Here is a 19,480-nt window from a genome sequence, read left to right on the forward strand (position 1 = left end):
CTGTTAGATTCTTCTGTGAAAGTAAAAATAACCACAGCTCTTTCTTTTTCCTTGTGCATATTCTCATTGTAAGATTCTCCATTTGCAACACAGTGCTGTCAAAGACTCCCAAAGGTATGAGATGTCTTTTCATGTTTTCTTTTCTTCCTAGATTAGGCTAGTGATTTGTTGTATCCACTAAGGACTTTTCTAAACTCAGATGGGTATGTGAATCCCCTTTCTTTCCTTTCTGCATTTTTTCAAAACTTGAGAGAGCACCAGTAATTCAAATGCAACCAGCAGTGCTGGGAATGCTTCTGACTCACTGTAATTACTCTCACAAAGGCAGTTAAGTAGAGCTACTGATAAGTCTGCTATGAGGAGGATATAGCAAAGGAAAAAGATTCTTCTCCTCCTTCCCATTGTACGTAAAAATAACTGTATTCTAAAAGGACAGGAAATAAATAAAATGAAATTTCTGGGGTTTTTTTTTGTTGTGTTTTGTTTTTTTGTTTTTTTTTTTTTTTCTTTTAGCCTGACTCTCAAGATGTATACCCAAGAGAACCTACCAAAACCAGGCGGTCAAACTTCAGCAGTAACATAAAACTGAATGAGCAGAGATTCCATTACAAATTAAAATGACAAAATTAAGGTCAATTAATATAGTTTAACCAAGGAATGACTCAGTTGTTAACTATGGGCTGGTTTATGTGTCTGGAGTACATTGCTTGCTGCTCTGGTGAAGTCATGTCTCCTACAGATCCTGTGGCACATCTGCTAGCCCCCATCTCCCTTGTCCTGGAGTTCCTCAAATGGCATTAGACGCCTATGCTTAGGCACTAGTCACTTCCATGTTGGCATTTAGATGTCTTCATTTTGAGCTATGTATCTCATAGAATATCTGTTTCCTCTTTCATCTGCTCTTAAATGGTTTGTTTCTTTGTTTTATATTGTATATAAAGCTGGAGAAAACACCTGGTTTTTGAAAAAGAATCATATTTTTTTTTAGGATAACAGTTGTCATTGTCAGCTCTCTGTGTGCCGGTTCATGTAAAATAAATTGGTAAGTACCAAGAAAATAGCTTTAAAATGAGTAGCAGTTAACATGCATTTGTCAAGAACAAATATATCTGACAAATCTTATTTCCTTCTACAGTAGGGTAAGCAGATCTGGGAAGAGATGAGAGGCAGTACTTGTCACAGAGTTAGTACTTAGTGAAGCTTCTAGCACTGCCCCCTTGACAATCTTAGAAACAAACAAGGGAAATGTTATCAGACTGAAACTATCAGAAACAGGTCTAAGAGTCATTAGAAAAACCCTGCTCAGAGAGTAGCTATCATTAAGTTCATTGTCATAACAGTGGCACTTCCTCAGAGGAAGAGAGGGTCTGTCTCAGGCTGAAGGCTTTTTGGTTAGGTCTCAGACACCCAAAAGAGATGGAACAGAGGATATATTTATTACATTTGCAGCTGAAACAAAGCCAGACTGTAAATTCATTGCAGCACAGGACTGAAAACAAACATGATCCTGGCAAGGTGGGATTAAAAACACACATGGTCCTGACAAGGTGAAGACAGACTGGAAGTAGCTCTCCTGAAGAGTCTACAGGGATTGCAGTGACTGTGATGGTATGGTATTCAACACTGCCATGGTGTCATGAGAAAGGCAAGCACTATATCGGGGTTTGAAGACTTGAAAGATGATTGTTTTTATTCTTTTGCTCTGAACAGCTGCTGAAGTTTTGCACCAAATTTTGTATGCATTTTCAGCCCTGCTTTTGTAGTAGCAGCAATGTAGATCCATTGAAAATAATCCACAATTATAGGAATTTTGGAAGCAATAAGGAAGCAATACAAATCATGTCAAAACTCCAAAAACATAATTTGTGGGGAAAACCAGAATCACCTAAGACTTTTAAACTAAAAAAAAATATTAAAAAAAACCCTGTAGGGGATGTGGTATCAGTCTTCAAGCCCAGAGACTGAAATGTTGCTTAACTGCTGTATTTGGATGTTTATGGCTCTTGGTGTCAGAATTAGCTTCAGTTAAGCTCATTCAGTAGGCCCATGTGTGCAGTTAAACCTCTTTATCTGTGCTGATATGACACAACATCGTAATGAGGTTCCACACCTACTCTGAGAAGGGCAAGGATGTGCTCTTCACACTGGGATTCAGCATTCCCAGCACTTGGACATGGCCTAGCCTGCCTGAGAGAGTTGATGGAACACCATCACAGGACTGCAATAGTTGCAGGCGCACTGAATTCACTGAGAGTGTCCCTTGACTAAAACGATTATAAAACATGCTAATTCCAGGAATGATTAACTACGTAGCATGTCATGCCTTTGCCAGGAGGAAGTGTTGAGTTTATAAAATCTTGTATTGTAGTTGGCTCATATACTTTATATAATTTTCATTTTCAGTAATAAAAGGTGACTTAATAGGTGTGATTCTTCTAGCATGAGCTCGCAAAGCAGTTCTGAACAAGTTCGGATAGGGTATTTCTAAGGCAAGGCTGCAGGAATGTGATGAAAAGCCATCTTTCAGCTAAAAGTGAAATTAAACTTTTTTTTTAACATTACTGTCTGGAATTTGTGAGTCAGAAATAATCCCAAAACTATGTTGATTATGAGGGAGAGAAAAAAATAATCTGAACTTCATTTTACTCATCTTGACCACAGTTTATTAATCCCAGTAAAGACCCTCTTTGTTCTTTCCCTTACTTGTGCACCTCTCCAAGTTTAGCTTTGCTGTTATTATCCTTGACTTCAATAGTTCTATACGACAATATGATTTTGCTCCAAAACTGTGTCACCTCCTGTGAAATCATGTAAGGAGAAAGCTTGTGTGAGCAGGGAAGAGTGGCCTGGTTTCAGGAAGTCACCTTGATTCCATGTGAGGGTGTGAGGCTGGGAGTCCTTCCCTTCCCCTTGCCACGAAGGCTTCTATCCTTGGTCATAAAAAACTCAGGCAAATCTACTTGTGTTGACCTCAAGTTTTTCCTCACTAGAGCTTTCACCGTTCTCCTCATGGCTATCACTGGGATAAATTTCTGGGAAGCTGCCTCCAGCTGCATATAGCATGTGATTTCCCTTCAGTGGGAATTCCCTATTGAGACAGTGATTCATAAACAAATTACTAGTCTGTTGACCATTATCCTAAATTGAGATCAGATAAGTCTTAACTGCCACTCTTACTTTTGCTGATTTTGACCAAATTAAAATAGTTACTGAAAGTGACAGGTTTACTTCAGCAGAAATTAAGAGGTAGAGTTAACATTCTTTATTAGAAAAGCAAGACACATTCATACAATCCAAAACTTACTAATAAGTTGATTCTTGTCATATCTGCAGTTTCCTTAGCCTGATAGAAGAAAATCACCAACAGATGGCTAAAGCACCATGTTTTATAACTCAAATAATCTAGATTACACATTCATTTATGTATATCCCACAATACATCTGCAATATCTTATTCCAATAACTAAGCATCAATTCATTTATACTTACATAAATTCCATATTTTAACACCATTCAGAAAACAATAACTTTCCAGAGATTTTGTCAAAATCCTTTAGGATTACAGTGACTGTAGTTACATTTCATTAACATTGTTGATAGTACAACCTCACCAATCTTGGCAAAACTTCTTCATCACCCAGCATCAAACGTCCTCATCACCCTTCAGACACATTCCGTTCCAGCAATTCAGCACAAAACCATCCATCGTCGCTTTTAACCATTTAATCAGTGCCTGATTCTGTATAAAAGACAAATCAGCCTTACGTTTGCCAGATCAACCCACTAAGCTCCCAAACCTACAGGCCTCACAGGGACACAGTACCTGCTTAGTTACATCATTTACCAAAAACTTTGGTAGGGTCAGCTGCAGCTGGAAAAATGTTCCTGCCATGATATTGTGAGGGCCCATGGCTTATAAATTCTTTGTCGTTGGCTGACTGATTTAGGCAGCAGAAATGAAGGAGTGAAAACTAACAAAAGTAATGAAGCAAGTTCCCATAACCAGTGAAAATAAATTACAGTTTAAAAGCTGTCTCCAGTTTAATAGCCATTGATATTACAAATCACAAAGATAAGAAAAAAGACTGTTGTTTTACAAAAGTTTTTCATGTTGTGTTGTTTCCTGCTGTTGGATGTTTCAAATCTATTTTTTTAATAATGAGTAGAAAAGGAACTGTTCCTAGTTCCTTCTTTCTTGACTTGTATTTCAGTTCCTTTATTTGCTGCTGCTGCTTCCAACTCTCGAGACCCCTAAGCAAGACAGGCTAGTGCAGTTTCACAAGTTATTCCATACTCCCTGCGAATAGAAATCCTGAGATTGGTCCCTCCAAAGCACGGAAGACTGTGTCAGTCCTGTCCATATTCTAATTTTTACTGTGACTTGAACCCTATTAAATCCCTCTTTGCCAAGCCATTTCCAAAATATTTGCCTAGTTTGGGTGATTTTCTGCCAGTTTTCCTTAGTTATTCTTCCTGGACCTCTAATCCTTTTCCCATCAGAAAGTGCTTCCTGCAGAAACTCTCACCTTTTATTTGAGCAATTCTTTTTCTGTCAGCTGAAGAGCACCGATAATCTTTACTATAACATTTCTCCAGCCTGAGTAATTTCCTTCCCTTTTATGAAACACAAGCAGTTAACAATACTTTGCATGTGAAGGGTATTTTCATCTGTGCAGTCTATTAACCTGAAGGATGAATCACACCTCACCACAGAATCATTAGATAAATACTCATGCTGTTTAGAAACAGATAAAAAGAAACCTCTGAAAGTAACCTATACAGTGTAAAGAGGTGGGTCTAAGATAAAGCCCTGGAAAAAGGGATATTTACATCTGTCCACAGAGTATTTTTTTCTCACCATTATGATTTTCTGGATGGTAGCCATCCAAAACAATCTGCCACGAATATCAAAAAGACTCTCAGTTATGCTTCAGAGAACCAACCCTATTTCCTTTGCAGAACATGCAAATAAATTACATAGTAAAAGCAGTACTTTTGACCTTAGCATTTGACTTGAGTGTTAAAGAGCCAGCACTTCTTAGCTCTCTCTTATACATTCCTTTTTACTTAAAATTATTGGCTACTTTACCACTAGAAGAGAACTATGCTGAGGACCTCTTGATGCCATAAAAATATCTGCTTGGCACAGGCACTGAGAGTTTAATACTTGTATTCAGTCTATCATACTGATACATGCTTACTATCGTGAGGAATGAATGATGCCGCCATGTCAACAGGTTTCAAACAATTCTAGCTTTGATACAATCTTACAGTTACATGTTGAATTGCAGAAATGCCAGAGCAGATCTGATTGTGACATCTATTAAAACAAATTTTAGGAATAATGCTAGAACAACACCAACTATTAATACACAGCATTCTGCAGCATTGGATAAGCAACCCAGTTTGGAGTCTAAAATACTTGTGCACACCATCAGTGCAACAGACTGCATACAAGCATGTATAAGCTCCAAGGTGGTTTGTTCTGTGGTCAAACAGATGCATTTTTATTTGTTGATTTTGCTTGGATGACCATATTACTGAAGCATTATTATAAATTACTTGCTTTATAAAAACAAGGGCTAAGGGGCTAGAACAGTCTTTGGTTACAGGAGATATCTACATTTAGTATGACTTTGACTTACAATATTTTGCCTTGTTCATATTTAAGAAGCACAATGTAGACTTCACTGAGGCCAAAGAAAAATTGCCTGCTTGCTGCAGCACAGCAAGGTTTTTGAGTCAGAAACAGTCTATAAATTTATGTATTATATCCAAAGAAATGGATTTACTCTATAATCACCACTATAAAAATGTTGACATCCCATATGCTACATACATAGTGTGGTAGTCTCTTGATCTGCCTTTAGGTATCTAAAAGGCAGATATTGAGTACATGTCAGCTGTTTGCGACTCCTCATACGGCTAATGATGAAAGATCGATCATGGAATGGGATCCTTCCTGCTACAAATTAGGTTGCTAGAGTATCTGCGATAAATATTTGGAGATGCTATTTGCTTCCCATTTGTTATAGAAGATGCACAGAAAATATGTTTAGCCTAGTCAACTAATATTTGTGCATTTAGATTGAAATACGATTAATCTCACCCACAAAGCTTTGTCTCAGAAACAGCAGGCTCCTTTTTAACTCTTTCCACTCTCTGAAGTAACCGTCTTTATTTCTACAGACCTAACTGTCCATTAAACAGGTTGACATTTATTCTTGTATCAGTATTGACTTTTACTTACAAACTGTTATGCTCCTTTCCTGGTGCTACACCTAATCATATACTTACAGACACAACAACATTATCTCCATTCAGCCATCAATAGCCAGACTAACTAAACCACATATACATCTCTCCTTCTAACCTAGGCTCTCCTTTGGCTTTCCCTTATAATGATCCTTTTTCTGATCCTGTGTTAATGAATATTACCTTTCTTAATGGTAGACCAGAATATGCAGTCTTCCAGATGAGCTTCTACCAGATTCATTTCTTCATGGTAGCAATCCTTTCTGGTTTTGCCTTCCTAGGTGCATTCCCTAATTATTTTATTTCTGTCTTCAACTTCTAGTTTTATTTTTCATTATCAGAGTTCCAGTCATGATAAATCTTCCACTTTGTTTCTGCTAGTATTACAACATCTGTCAGAGACGTCAGATACGTCAGTTGTAACAAATAACAATTTTACACACACAAGTTTGGCTGCTTCTTTTTGCATTGTCTTCCTTTTGACAATGAAGACCAGTGATATGAGCCTTCATGCAGTGGAATATGATAACTTTTTCTTCCCATTTGTCAGACTTCTAAGAGAGTGGGGAGAAAAACACAACACTCTTCAAAATTAACTGAGAGGCTTGCCGGTCCATAAATGCTACCAAACCTGAGCCATAAGGAGGCAGCTTTCCATGCCTTCATGGAAACACGGAAAGATGTATCCCAGCCTTCTTATGCAAACCTTCTCATGAGGATGAATGCCATTTAAAATTTTCTTTCTGATCCTTTTGGACATGCCTTTAGAGGATGTGTCATCTTCACACTGTGTCCTGCAGCAGATTCCCATGCATTTCCTGACTATAGCAGAAGCTGATGAAGCTGCTTGAAAAATGTCCAAGCCTTGCTAGTGGTGCTAGGTTAACCTCTCTCTCTGTGAAGTCAGATCCCCCAGGTAGAGGAGCCTGACTAGTAGCCTAATTCTATTGCCACACAAGATGTGCAGTCAAGGACCACTTGTGGCCTTGCTGTTGCTCCCATGAGAAAGGCCAGGGAAGTAGAGCTGAAGAAATTTGGGAGCTGGCTTGCCTTTACTTCTGCTTTCAGGGAAGCAGGAAAATGTGGGCCAGTGGAAGCACTTTTAAGGAAAGTGGTACCCACATGCACCAACCCAACCCTCAGCATGATCTGCAGAGCTTTTGAATTCCACAGACAGATAAAAGACTGTCAGGACCTAGGGCTACAGCAATTCTGTGCGCATGAGAACCGGCACCAGTGCAGGTGCTTTATACAAACTCATATTTTCCTGCCCCTGTACCAAATAGCTGCTTTGTAACTGGACAGAATGATGTCTATTCCCACACCTAGTTAAAATTTGTCACTTTTTGGTTAATGCTACATGTTTCTTCTGGCACAGTTAAAAATACATGAAAGCATTCATAACTTCATGGTAACTCAGCCTTGAAACTGGCTAATGACTTATTCAGGCTCCAAGACTGGTGAGAGCTCTACACTTATTCCTACTAAATTTATTCATCCTGAGAGATTTCCAAGTAACACCAATACGGAGCACTGACTTCGTAAGAACAGAAAGACAAAGCGTTCCTGTTTCATCATCTCCATGGAGAGAAGCAGGAAAGCAGCATCTGGATTCTAATAAGAAAGGATGGTTTGGTTATAGCTTTTGCTATCGATTGTGAATAAACATTTTTGTATGTCATCAAAGATTCATCCTATTTTCCTCAATCGGTCTTGCATTTGTAAGAATTTACAGCATAACTCGGGACACTTCCTTAATAATACTTCCTGTTTGTCTAAATATATGCAATGTGGGAACGCTATGACCCAACTGTTAGAAAAGAAACAATATCAACAATTAATTTTACAGAAGAGAGGCCTTTCAATTGTTTCAGGCCCTACGTTAATTTGTACTGAATGTTATTCATGCACATGTCAAGGTTGAATTCAGTTGTGTTTCTTCACCTATATGAATAATTTCAGCTAGGATGGATGGAAATTATATATATGAGCAGTATTAAGCTGTTCCAAACTCAATCTGCACTTGTATTTATTCTCTAGGTCCTACACTGCTCCTCACCTCCACCTCTTCCGTAAGCCACTGACATTGTGTCAACAATGTTTGTTTTCAAGTATTTTGACAACCCCCTAACAGTCATGTGTTGTTCCCCCCCCCCCCCCCGATATTAACACAGGTTTAATGATCATGTGGATGTAAACTAATGGAAAAATTGAGAGAGGTCACAGACACTTAAAGAAACTAGAACGATATGTTACTGACTGTATTAAGAAACAAATCTCCGTCTGCTGATTTCTGATTCTAGGTTGGGTTTACCACTGGTTGTAATCACTAGTTGTGATTCACCAGAAAGGCCTTCCACTTCTTCCCACAGCCACAAATCTGGATGAACCTATTTCATCCTCAGTTTGGCCATCACTACTACTCACACAGACATGATAAGAGAAATTGTCCCTGACAGTGGGAGATGTTCTCACTGCGCTAGCACCACATTCACACTTGCCATAAGGAGGACTTTTTCCCATTCCATAAGGAATGAGACCCCATGCTTTCCAAAAGAGATAAATACTTCTAGGCTGGGAACCACTGCTAGAGAGGACATGCAATATTTAAAAATGAAAAAAAACCAAACCTGAAACAACAAAGCAAACTGACATTAATGATGTTAAATATATATATATACTGTTATTAATGGTATCCAGGGTTATCCTAAAATAATCTACTATTCCTCTGCTTGTGCTCCTTAAGCAGATCTCATAACATTGAATTAGAGAGCAATACTATTAAGCCCGGAATAATAAAACCAAATAATTCAGTAATTGTATCAGACTGACAAGCTTATCTGCATTCCTTCCTTAACTTCCAAGTAAAAAAATATTCTTGACTTTCAAGTTGCCATATTGCAGTAGTATTTTGACTTCTCATTTCTTTTCTGTGAGCTGAGAAAAGGTAATTTTCAAGGAAATAAAAATAAATCCAACTTTTAAAAACACACGCTTCTTGATACTCTAATACTTAAAATCTGAAAATGAGACTGAAAGCAGAAAGAAAGGTGAAGAAATGGAAGGATAACAGAAATATTTTCAAGTGGAATAGTTTGTTGTCCATATAAAATGAAAATAAGGGAGAAATAAAAAAATGCTAATGAAAACTTTCCCATCCTCTTCTGAGGCAGTTGGCTGTCATTTTTTAAATGCTTCAGTGATCTAAACAGCTATAGCATTTTTTTCTCTGCTCAGTGACTAGCGTATGCAAAATACAGACTCCATTTGCTGTCTTTCAAAGGCTTCAATATAAGCTATTCTGTGAATTCATGGATTTTCAGTAATACTCCTAATTACTATGTATTAAATAGGTATTAAAAAGAAATAAGGTGATATTCCTTAACAAGAAACATCTCTGTACATTCAAATAATTATACAAATTAGCGCAAACAGTTAGAGGAAGTAGACTTTTACACTTCTATAGTTACTGTCCATTTTTAAATGGAAGTCCAAGAACAATAGCCTTATGTTGCAGCATTGTATCATAACTTATGTATCTGACATTCTCATGCTTTTTGGAAAAGTAACACAGCACCTGCTAAGAGAGTTGTTCCCACCCTGCTTGGAGGAAATAGCCGAGCATTGCCTGAACAATTCACCCAAGAAGAATGTTATTAAACCATACATTTTAGAAGAACCATACATTTTAAGATGCACCTGGGCTGGCCTTGGGAAATAGTTCATAAGAAACCCCAGTTTTGCTAGCAGCTGATGTGCTTTCTACAAAGACATGATTTAGTAGGAATGCTGAGATGTTTGCACAGGGGCTCCTGCTTCACTTGGACTTGACCCTTTAGAAAATGAAGTTTCATGGGCTTCTACCTATCTCTGCGCATATCAGGACTATCTCCTTTGAAGTTAACAGATGTAAAAATCTGGGTGAATAAAGAATTAAGGCCTGCGGCTGTCATCCCTGCCCTGCTGCTTTTATTCAGGTTAGGATTTCAAACATATAATTGCAATATTTTATTTCCTGTCATTTGGGAATGTGGAAAGGGGCTGAGCTCTAACAAAAGGAAGAATAGGTGCAGACTTGCTTTGCAGAGTTGCAGCATGGTGCCCGGGCAGGTAGCATTGGCGGGTTTCCAACTGTCCTGTCACTCAGAATGACTCCCTCATCACTGCTCTAAAACTTCTTCTTTTGCTATCTCTGTCCCTCTCTTGGGTAGCAGTAATAATGGTTACATAATAGTAATAACTGTTGATCACACTGTAGTAAAAGACTTTGTGCCTTCCGAATACATGGTGATGCTTCTAAACCAGGACTGCCTCAGTGCTGACGATATTAAAGCCTATGTCTTTCCTCTATCATCTTTGTGAAGTATATGAGCCTCTCACCTTCAACTGAAAACACCATTTGTGCTAGAGTTCCTTACTCAAAGCAAGATGAATCCCACCTGGGACAGTTATATAGCTGGTCAATGGCTTAAACATCAGTCCACATCTTGGAGGTGAGCTGACAAAGGTCGTGGTTGCAGCTGATGTGTTCAATGATTTGCCAGAGGCATGTGATATGGTAGAGCCTGCTATAATAAGTAATGTGATGGAAGATTATATTATCACTAGCATGGTCTCCAGTTGAATAAGAAAACCGATTAAAAAAACAAAACCAAAACCAAAATATTCCTCTCCAAGAATGGAGTTAATGCAAAAGCTTACTTCAGAAGAAAACACTTGCACCTCTACTGCTCAACTCCCACAAATCAGTCTATGCTGGCACAGATTTATGTACACAGATGCCTTAAGCTTCACAGTCCAAATCAAGAGTATCATCTACACTGAAGCACTTTTAACATCATTGCTCTTTAGTCTCTCTCCCCCTCCTTTTTTTTAACACCTAAATCAAGGCTAAATCACAGTTTAAAATGTAAAGAGAGCTTTTTACACTTCAGAAAGCACAATAAAAATAAAGAGCTCAGCATAACCCAGAACACCCACCATCAGCACTTGGAAGTAACCAGGGCTTTCCTCCATGTCGAGAAAACAAAACTTAAGGCTGAAGTTCAGAACACTGTGATAATTTCTAAATGGACAACCAACCCATTAACACAGTAAAATACTGAACTTATATATTAATACACACTTCTGCTACTAGAAAGATCAGCATGTGAAAAGACATTAGAGATCGTGTTACAAGAAAATTGCCAGGACACCACTACATAAACAACATGTGCATGTTTTTTGCTTATCACTGTTTATCAAGCTGCACCACAAATGACCTGCAGGCCAGGCATGCCTTAGCCAGTTACTGAGGTGGCCAGAGTGTACTTTCTATGTGGGTCCAACATTCCTAAAGTAGAATTGAAGATCATGTTTTCAGCTGAGAGAAATAGCTTCAGTTTTGCTGATACACATAAGACCCATTAGCAATTCTCACTTTGTTTTGGTGTATGGGCTTATCTGGAATTTGTGCTGCTGTAACCAAAAGCAGAATGTGGGAACTACTAGAAATCTGCTTTATCAGACTAGCTTTATTAAAATAATTAAGAAAGAAATACTTACTTGTGTCAAATAGTTTAATGAAATTTCCCACAGCCAATAGCTCTTCATAGTGCTATAAAATCTGGCTATCTCAAAATGAAATAGCTAAAGCTCTGACACTTTAATCTGTACCATCTATAGTGTTCTGTTGTGTTTTCTAACATGGAAAAAATAGTCTTTGCAATTAAGATGCATGATTAAAGTGTGTGATGTACACTGCTGTTTAGTGACAGCAGTTTAGTAATGAAGAACGTCCATGTGCTTTCACCTGTACTTGCAGATTTCCAGCTTTTCAAAGTGTATCCATACCTGAGGGATATTTATGCTTTCTACCCTTGGCACCCACTCAGTGGGGGTCTCTTTGCTGAGCATTGAGAAATGGGATACCCAAACCAGATAGTCAATAAACTCATAGCAAAAAATGCAGCAACTCTGCTGCTCTCTGAAAACAAACCATGGGAAACTACAGTGGGCTGGAGACACTCTACTAAATGATTTATGACATACAGCCCATTCATGAACGATTTTTTCTCCATTAAATGTGCATTAACACATGGGAGCCTAACACATGGAAAACCTTATCTAGCCTCAGAGAAAAAAGTTTCCTACCTTTCCATTACTTCACCTTTGACTACTCTGAGCCCATACTACTGTCTTCTAAAGAGATTGTGCTATAGTCTGCTTTAATCCTGCTGAATCCCAGATTGGGTTTTAAATACACCTTTAAAACAATCACCATACCAACACAGGGTTTATCTACTACATTCATTGCTTGCAACTCAGCAGACTATTCCTCAAAAATCTGCTTCTGTTAAACATGGCATTACACAGTGCTACCTCATTCCTATCCACGAAACTTTTAAAAATGAGGGAAAACTCCTCATCTCAGACTGCACACTACATTACAGTACCATGTTTTATTTTTTACACAAGGATAATTGTTACCCCAGATTTTGATTGATTACTATGGACCATGCAAAATGCCACAGACCACAGAAGCTATATTTTCAAACGGATGTTTTTATTTATTAATCAGGCATTGAATCAAGTAAAATAAACAGGTTTTGCTTGTTAAAAAATGTCCAGAATACCGTTCATGGCAAACTTGTTTCCTTGTAGTCATACAGAATGTGAAACTGTTCAAGAAACAAGCAAAAAAACCAAACCTGACTAATTACTGTCAGTTTGTATGTGTATATATGTATGTATCATATCCACAAATTACACACTATATTTGTGCGTATACTGGTGTGTGTGCACCCAGACATATGTGTACACATATACACAAACATATATGCACAAAGAGCACTGACTGGCTTAATAGTCCACTGGAGAAATGTAGCTTAGCCCCAAATGAGTATTCTGTGGTAAAATAAAAAGGATACAAGGCCTATAGATAACAGACCGCTCTTTTTCCTCTTGCTAAAACCATGATCTGTCTTTAGACTCACGGTCTATCTTTACACTGAAAATATGCGAGATCATTTTGGATCTTTCCAAATTCATGGTATTACCTCCATCCTGCTCAGTCTCTGCCAACATTGTATGGCCAAATGTTGATTAGTGTTTTCAGTTTGTCCACTACTGAAATCAGTTTCTAGATTTAATATTTCTGGCAAAAAAAGAACACATACAGCCTTGCTACATGTACTTTGGTAATACACCCTTTCCTTTTAGGCAGAAATTTAGCAATAATCCTAGATTAAAACTCCCTTCTGCCTGCATCTTTTTATCACTGCTTTGTATCAGTTGTCGCCTGTCAACTCATTATAATTCTTTCACGCCACCACAGCTACCTCCCAAAATTCCCAGGCCAGATCATCTGGGCTATGTACATCAGATTGTATCGGTAACATTGTGCTCAATTATAAAAAATAATGTTTGGGGATTTATTCATTTTTCATTTTGAGGATATACCTTTCTTGCTTACTAAAGATGCTATGATAAACGCTGCAGTTTGCTATACGTACACATAATTCCCTTATGTCAACTCAGGAAAGATCAGTGGCTCCAACCTGTGAACACTGGGATGCTGCCCCAGCTGAAAGCCACGGTACCAGCAAATTTATGCCAGACTTTTCTCCATTTAATTCAGCAATTATCAGGACATGTAAAGGGAAAATAAAGGAGCACAGCTAGGCATTTATTTTCTATTAAAGAAAGGAAAAAAAAACAACAAATAGGCATTATGTATTCTTTGTCTTGCTCTTAAGTTTTCCATATCATTATAAGGCAAACTGTAGTACAGCTTTGTACCTGGAGAATTAGTATTTAAAAAATTTGAAGCTGGGCTTGGGACCATTTTATCTTGGACTCATTAGTGAACAAAGTGCATTAAGGCATCCTTTTTAAAAGACACCTAAAGCATGGTTATAAATTACTGAGCAAATCTTTTCTTAAAGCTGATATTCAATTTATCCTTTTTCTATACTGGCAGAATTTTAACCACTTGCATAGTAACAACAAAATACTGTAGGAAAACCATTCTTTTGAAGTTGTCATATGCCTCAAGCATCTCCCAAAAATTATCAAAAAATGATAATTTATACATAAGCATTGTAGTAATTACAAAGGGCTCCTATTCTGTAGAAGAGAAAAAAAAGCATCTGATTCATCTTTGAGACAAAGTAGGTACAACTTCTATTGCCTTCATTGAAGTTCTCCACCAACACCGAGATGAATATAGGGCCTGCCCATGCAGATTCCTATTGCTGCTGAAAACTTGTTTTTTACTCCTCATTCACAAAGAGACCCATGCTTTCTCAAACAACTCAGGACAATGGTAACTGTGAGCAAACTCCAGCTGCAGTGTTTCTCCATACAGCACATGCAGAACAGATTTCCTTGCTTTGTTATAGAGACTACATAATGTGCGACAATGAAACATTTGTGTTTAATTTAAAATCAATGGAAAAGTGGTGCATGTCTCACTTCCGAGTTGTTGGCTGGGCTTGCTATGTTGAACCTTGTAAAATCAGCAATAAGCATTCACATGTCTACCATCAGAACTGTGACATCTTCTATTACAATCAATCCTTAAATGATGCTGTGCTTTATCAAATTAGTCTACAGTCAGACCTTGGATTGGCTGCTCTCCTCCAGTGTTGCTAATTCTCAGAGATGGTATCAGTCTTTCACATCCTCAGCAATTCCACAATGTTTCCTAAAAACGAAAACGAACCACTGGTAGATGGGAATGTTGCCATCAATGAAATAAATCACGATATGATTTATCCACTCACATTTCTAGGAGATATTCCACATGTTTTATATGAACAGAGAGAGCACTGCCCTGTGAACAGAAGTAAATTATTCTTTCGCTGTGCTGTCTAGCTCCATTTCCTCACTGGTTTTCTTTTTTTGTTGTTGTTGTTCTTCTTTTTGGTCTGCACACTCCCATGTGCAAATCAGAAACTTAGATCTTGCACTCAAAAAGACTGGTAATGAGAGAGATAATATTGACATACTGACTTGTCCACTGCACAGTTTTAATCCTTCCAATTTCTTGCTTTTATCCACTGTAAAATAAAAGGATGTAAAGGGCCGATGAAACTTCAATCAACAGGACCATCAATGTGCAAAACAAATAAGCCATTTTCCAGGTGTCCAAGCCAGGCTTTCCCTTGCCTCTCTCCTCTTTTTTTTTTTTTTTTTATAAATAATTTATAAATCTTCCTGTAAGAGACTAAATACAAAACAAACCAAACAAAACCAACTTCAAAAGAAAGTTCTAAGATTAAATCCACTCCTTATCCTTCCATACAAAGTACACAGTAAAGAGATATTCTTCCTTTTTCAGTTCTGGCCTGATTTGGCAGTGGCGGCGGGAGGCCACCATGGTCTGTCAGCTCCAGGCAAGCTCCTGCAGCTGTCTGGCCACCCTGGGAAGATACATCATCCTATCATTTGGCTTTTAGCAGTCATGCAAGCTGCTCAGAGGAGTCTAGGTGGTCAGGGATAGGCAAGCCAGTTATAATGGTCAAACATTTGTTCCACACAGTAAATGTGGGGCATACTGGCTGCCCAAACGTAATGTCAAAAGTGTAAAGGTGTAGGGAGTTCAAAGCATCATAAAAAGCAAGGGAACCATTGTCATAGTCCAGCAAAATCCCAACCCGCCGGAGGTGAGGTGCAGGTTCGATGGGGATTTCTTTGCTGTTGTGCCGTACCACCCATGTGTTATTGCAGCGGCAAAGCACCCAGGAGGCAGAATTCTTCCCGATCCACTCATGCTTTGGTGCTGACTTGTAGGAAATACCAATGGCATACCTGAAAAACAGAAAACAACTCAAGGAAACATATGCCTCCTGCCATGTTTGTCTCTTGGTGAAGTAAAATGTTAGCCCAGAGGACTCACTGAAATGTCCCAGCCTCTTACTTCTGCTGGTTAAGTTCTTATTAAGTAACATTTCACCATAGTATCTGCACAGGCTCTATTAAAGTTTCGCCCCATCTGTCTTTCAGGTCTGAGTGGTCAGGGAAACTTTATTGTCCCTTGTATTATTTACAGTTTAGCTACTATGGCAATTTTTTTGAGCACTTGCCTCTGGTATTTAAAGGGAAGATTATTGAGTACTCAGCAACTCAGGGTTTAAATCACTGGGCCTCAAATTTCCACTTCCAAACAGATGAATACAGAGGAATTCATTGATTTTAAAATACACTGCTATCTGTCAGTTAATCTGATCTCTCCTTGCTCCTTTAATATATAGCCCAGAAGAAGGAATGTGGAGTAAACATCAAAGGACACATTAAAAAAAAAATTTTTACCATTCCCAAATATGTTTTGCCAGATGTTGGTGTGGTTTTTAGATTCAAATGAGCATTTTTGAGACTGGGTTTTGGGCCAACTGAAGCAATTGTAGGTGAAGACATTTGCTCTGCAAATCATAATTTATGGCAAGATGTGCAGGGCAAAAGGATTGTGAAAATGTTCTCATTAATGGACACTGAGAGCAAATACTTGATTCCTTATATATATATAAAACTGAAATTTAAAAGTTCCTCACGTTCTAGAGACACTGCAGTATTTGCTGGGCTTTCAATCAACAGAGATTACTGTGCCATAAGTTACTCTATTTCCATTCCTTCACATTGGCACAGGCAAAACACATTTTTCTTGTTTGAGACAGTGGGCACACCGAAAGACCTTAGTGATTTTTCCATTCCATTAACCTCCATCATGATTGTTGCCTTTGAATCCCAAGGAATGACATCTCTTCCACTGACTAAAAGGCCCCTGAAATCCACCTTTGTATGACACAGAGGATCATTCAGGAGTGGAGGAAGGCACTCCTCCATTTCCTGCCCCTTGTTTCATACCCTGGGGCACAGACCTACAGCTCTGCTTCTCTGCATCCCCTCCACAGAAGCAAATCTGAGCTCTACCCCTGTGAAACTAGATCATCAAATTGTCCTTATATTATTTGTTTTTTCCTTACTGAAGGACGCTAAGATCTTTCACATTTAGTAAAGAAATGACCACACTTACAAAGTTTGCTTTGTTGTTTAAACAAGATGAAACTTTCCGAGTTCCCAATTCACTAAAATCTTAAAATGTACTTTATGTGGGTCCAAAAACCAGCCTTCCCCAGCCATGGAGTAAAAGTCCTGTGAAGGCTGCTAAACATAAAGATCTGGCAGATTTCTTTCCAGAGTACGAAAATGCTGGAGACTGAGAAAATATTCTAGCAAACTATATGAAAGAATATGCCTGTCCTACTCTTGTACTGTTCCTCATGCCTCTGCTACCACTGTCTATCAGAGAAACTGCATCACGACCTGTATGGTGTGAACTAGACATTAATTTCACATATATTTTCTATACACGTACCATGTACTCCCACTTATAACCACTTCCCAGTAATGCCGTCCGCTGTCAATGAACACATTGCCAGCTACTCCATAGCTCCCTTGGCTCGTGAATCGCTCTGGTGTGTGACTCTTTTTGGAGGATGTTTCATCACGTTCCACTGTCAAATTATCATGAGACACCTTCAGTTTTCTATGAGCCGATTTGGGGTCCAGTTTAAATGGCTGACCTGGAGACGCAGAGACAAAGATGGCAGAAGAATGGTTTGGCTTTGATTTTGGAAAGGAGAGTGGATTAGCAAGCCTCTAAGAAGCCCACAAGATTACATTATTAATCTTCTCCTCCTCCTCTGAAGTGTTCTTGAGATGGACTAACCTATTCTGCTCCCTGCAATAGCTACTTTGCATTGTCAGTTTACTGTCAGTCTCATTGTGCGCTAACTTCCCCGTGTCGATAATCCCTGCAAAGAGCCCCACATAATCATCGCGCCTATTATCTCTGACCTAGAAGTAACCTGAATACTCTGATTCTTGCCTGTAATTGAAACCAATGTACATGCTAATAAAGGTCTGAGGGTTGCTTTTTTCACAGCGTATTAGATTTAGAATAAATTGTGTTCCATTAATTCTCTAGGGATAAAGCTCCATAATAACATCTTCATCATTGCTACAAAAGCATGATTTCAACTCTCACAAAATGAGTTGGAAAACAAGAAGCAGCACAGGCCTTGTCTGTTTGTTGACTCACAGCTTTATTTATGACAAACGCAGTCAACAATTCAGGATCACTTTGGAAGTATGTCCATGTTGTGCTGGATATTGTGCATTAAAAAGAAGGAAGTGAACTTGGTCCAAATAATATAGTGTAAAAACATTACTGAGGCTGTTACTCTTGGCAAGTATATTCGGCTGCAGCATGAGGTTTGTAGACAATAACAGGAAGCTTTTTGGTAAACCGAACCCTGCAGATATATAAAGCCTGCCACAATTCTGACAGGCTGGCTCATTGTGTCAAAAAGCAAAATGATCATTTACTTCCAGTGGGAGACAACTAGGAAAGTATGACTCCACAAGTGGTCCAGCAAAGCTCTTTTTCCCTTCTTACTGTCTTTTATACCAAGGGGAAAAAAATGTAAGCAAAAGATTTGATGACATGCACAGAAAATATAAATGAGTGCTTACAAGATCTGTGTGAGGCACTGACGTGTACTTCAAATAAGACAGAAATTGTTCAGAGTTATCTATTTTTGCAATGTGTATTTAGTTAGGTATTATGATCAAGTCTAAAATAAACTCACTGGAAAATATCAGGGCACATTTTTCCTGCTTTTTCTTACCACTTGCTAGCAAGAAAATACCTACAGCCTGCCTCTCTATGGGATTAGGAGCCTCTGTGTTGCTGAAGCAGTGTCTGAAGGATGTCTTTTTCTGTACTGGATTGTATCTGGCCACATCATTTCTCACAGTCACCTGAGAAATTGCTTTTGTGCCACACTGGGTCACAAATTGACAAAAGGATAAAAGACTGCCATTTCTGTATGGCTCCTCTAGTTATGTATCTGCTTGTAGGTTACCAAGTTTAACAATACTCAGATTCTTGGTAACAGATGTGAAGTTTGCATGAGCAGCTTTTACACAGCAGTGCAAGCGAGGTTAATAGCAGTGAGGAGAAAGCCAGAAATGTGTATATGTCATTCCCTGCATCCTCTTTCTTGTAACGTTCAGTATCACCTCTCTTTGAGCACCCTCCCCTACAATAAGCAGGTTTCAGAGGGCGCACAAATCCCAGTGTTCCCTTTGCAGTGCTCAGAGCTGTCCATGATGACTTCATGACTGAACGGTTGGCTGTGGCACACAAAGAAAAAGGCTGAAAACCAGTCTTAAAATTGCT

The 19,480-nt window shown here is 38.5% G+C and overlaps 1 protein-coding gene across 3 annotated transcripts in view; it reads right to left on the reverse strand.

The window, feature by feature from the left end:
• Positions 1 to 15,246: 15,246 nt before the first annotated feature.
• MID1 (midline 1) overlaps positions 15,247 to 19,480 on the reverse strand; it is a 246,926-nt gene continuing 242,692 nt past the window's right edge. For all 3 annotated transcript variants that reach the window (XM_057419564.1, XM_057419565.1, XM_057419563.1), the window contains exons 9-10: positions 17,612 to 17,819; positions 15,247 to 16,047 (exon numbers count right to left, since the gene is read on the reverse strand). In XM_057419564.1, the coding sequence (XP_057275547.1) occupies positions 15,699 to 16,047; positions 17,612 to 17,819 (557 nt within the window). In that variant the 3' untranslated portion in view covers positions 15,247 to 15,698. The remainder of the gene's footprint in view (positions 16,048 to 17,611; positions 17,820 to 19,480) is intronic.

Source organism: Pezoporus wallicus, unplaced genomic scaffold (genome assembly GCF_028554395.1).
Source record: "Pezoporus wallicus isolate ANWC-B61680 ecotype Strahan unplaced genomic scaffold, APGP_CSIRO_Pwel_v1 contig_5767, whole genome shotgun sequence".
In the NCBI taxonomy this organism is placed as follows: Eukaryota; Metazoa; Chordata; class Aves; order Psittaciformes; family Psittacidae; genus Pezoporus; species Pezoporus wallicus.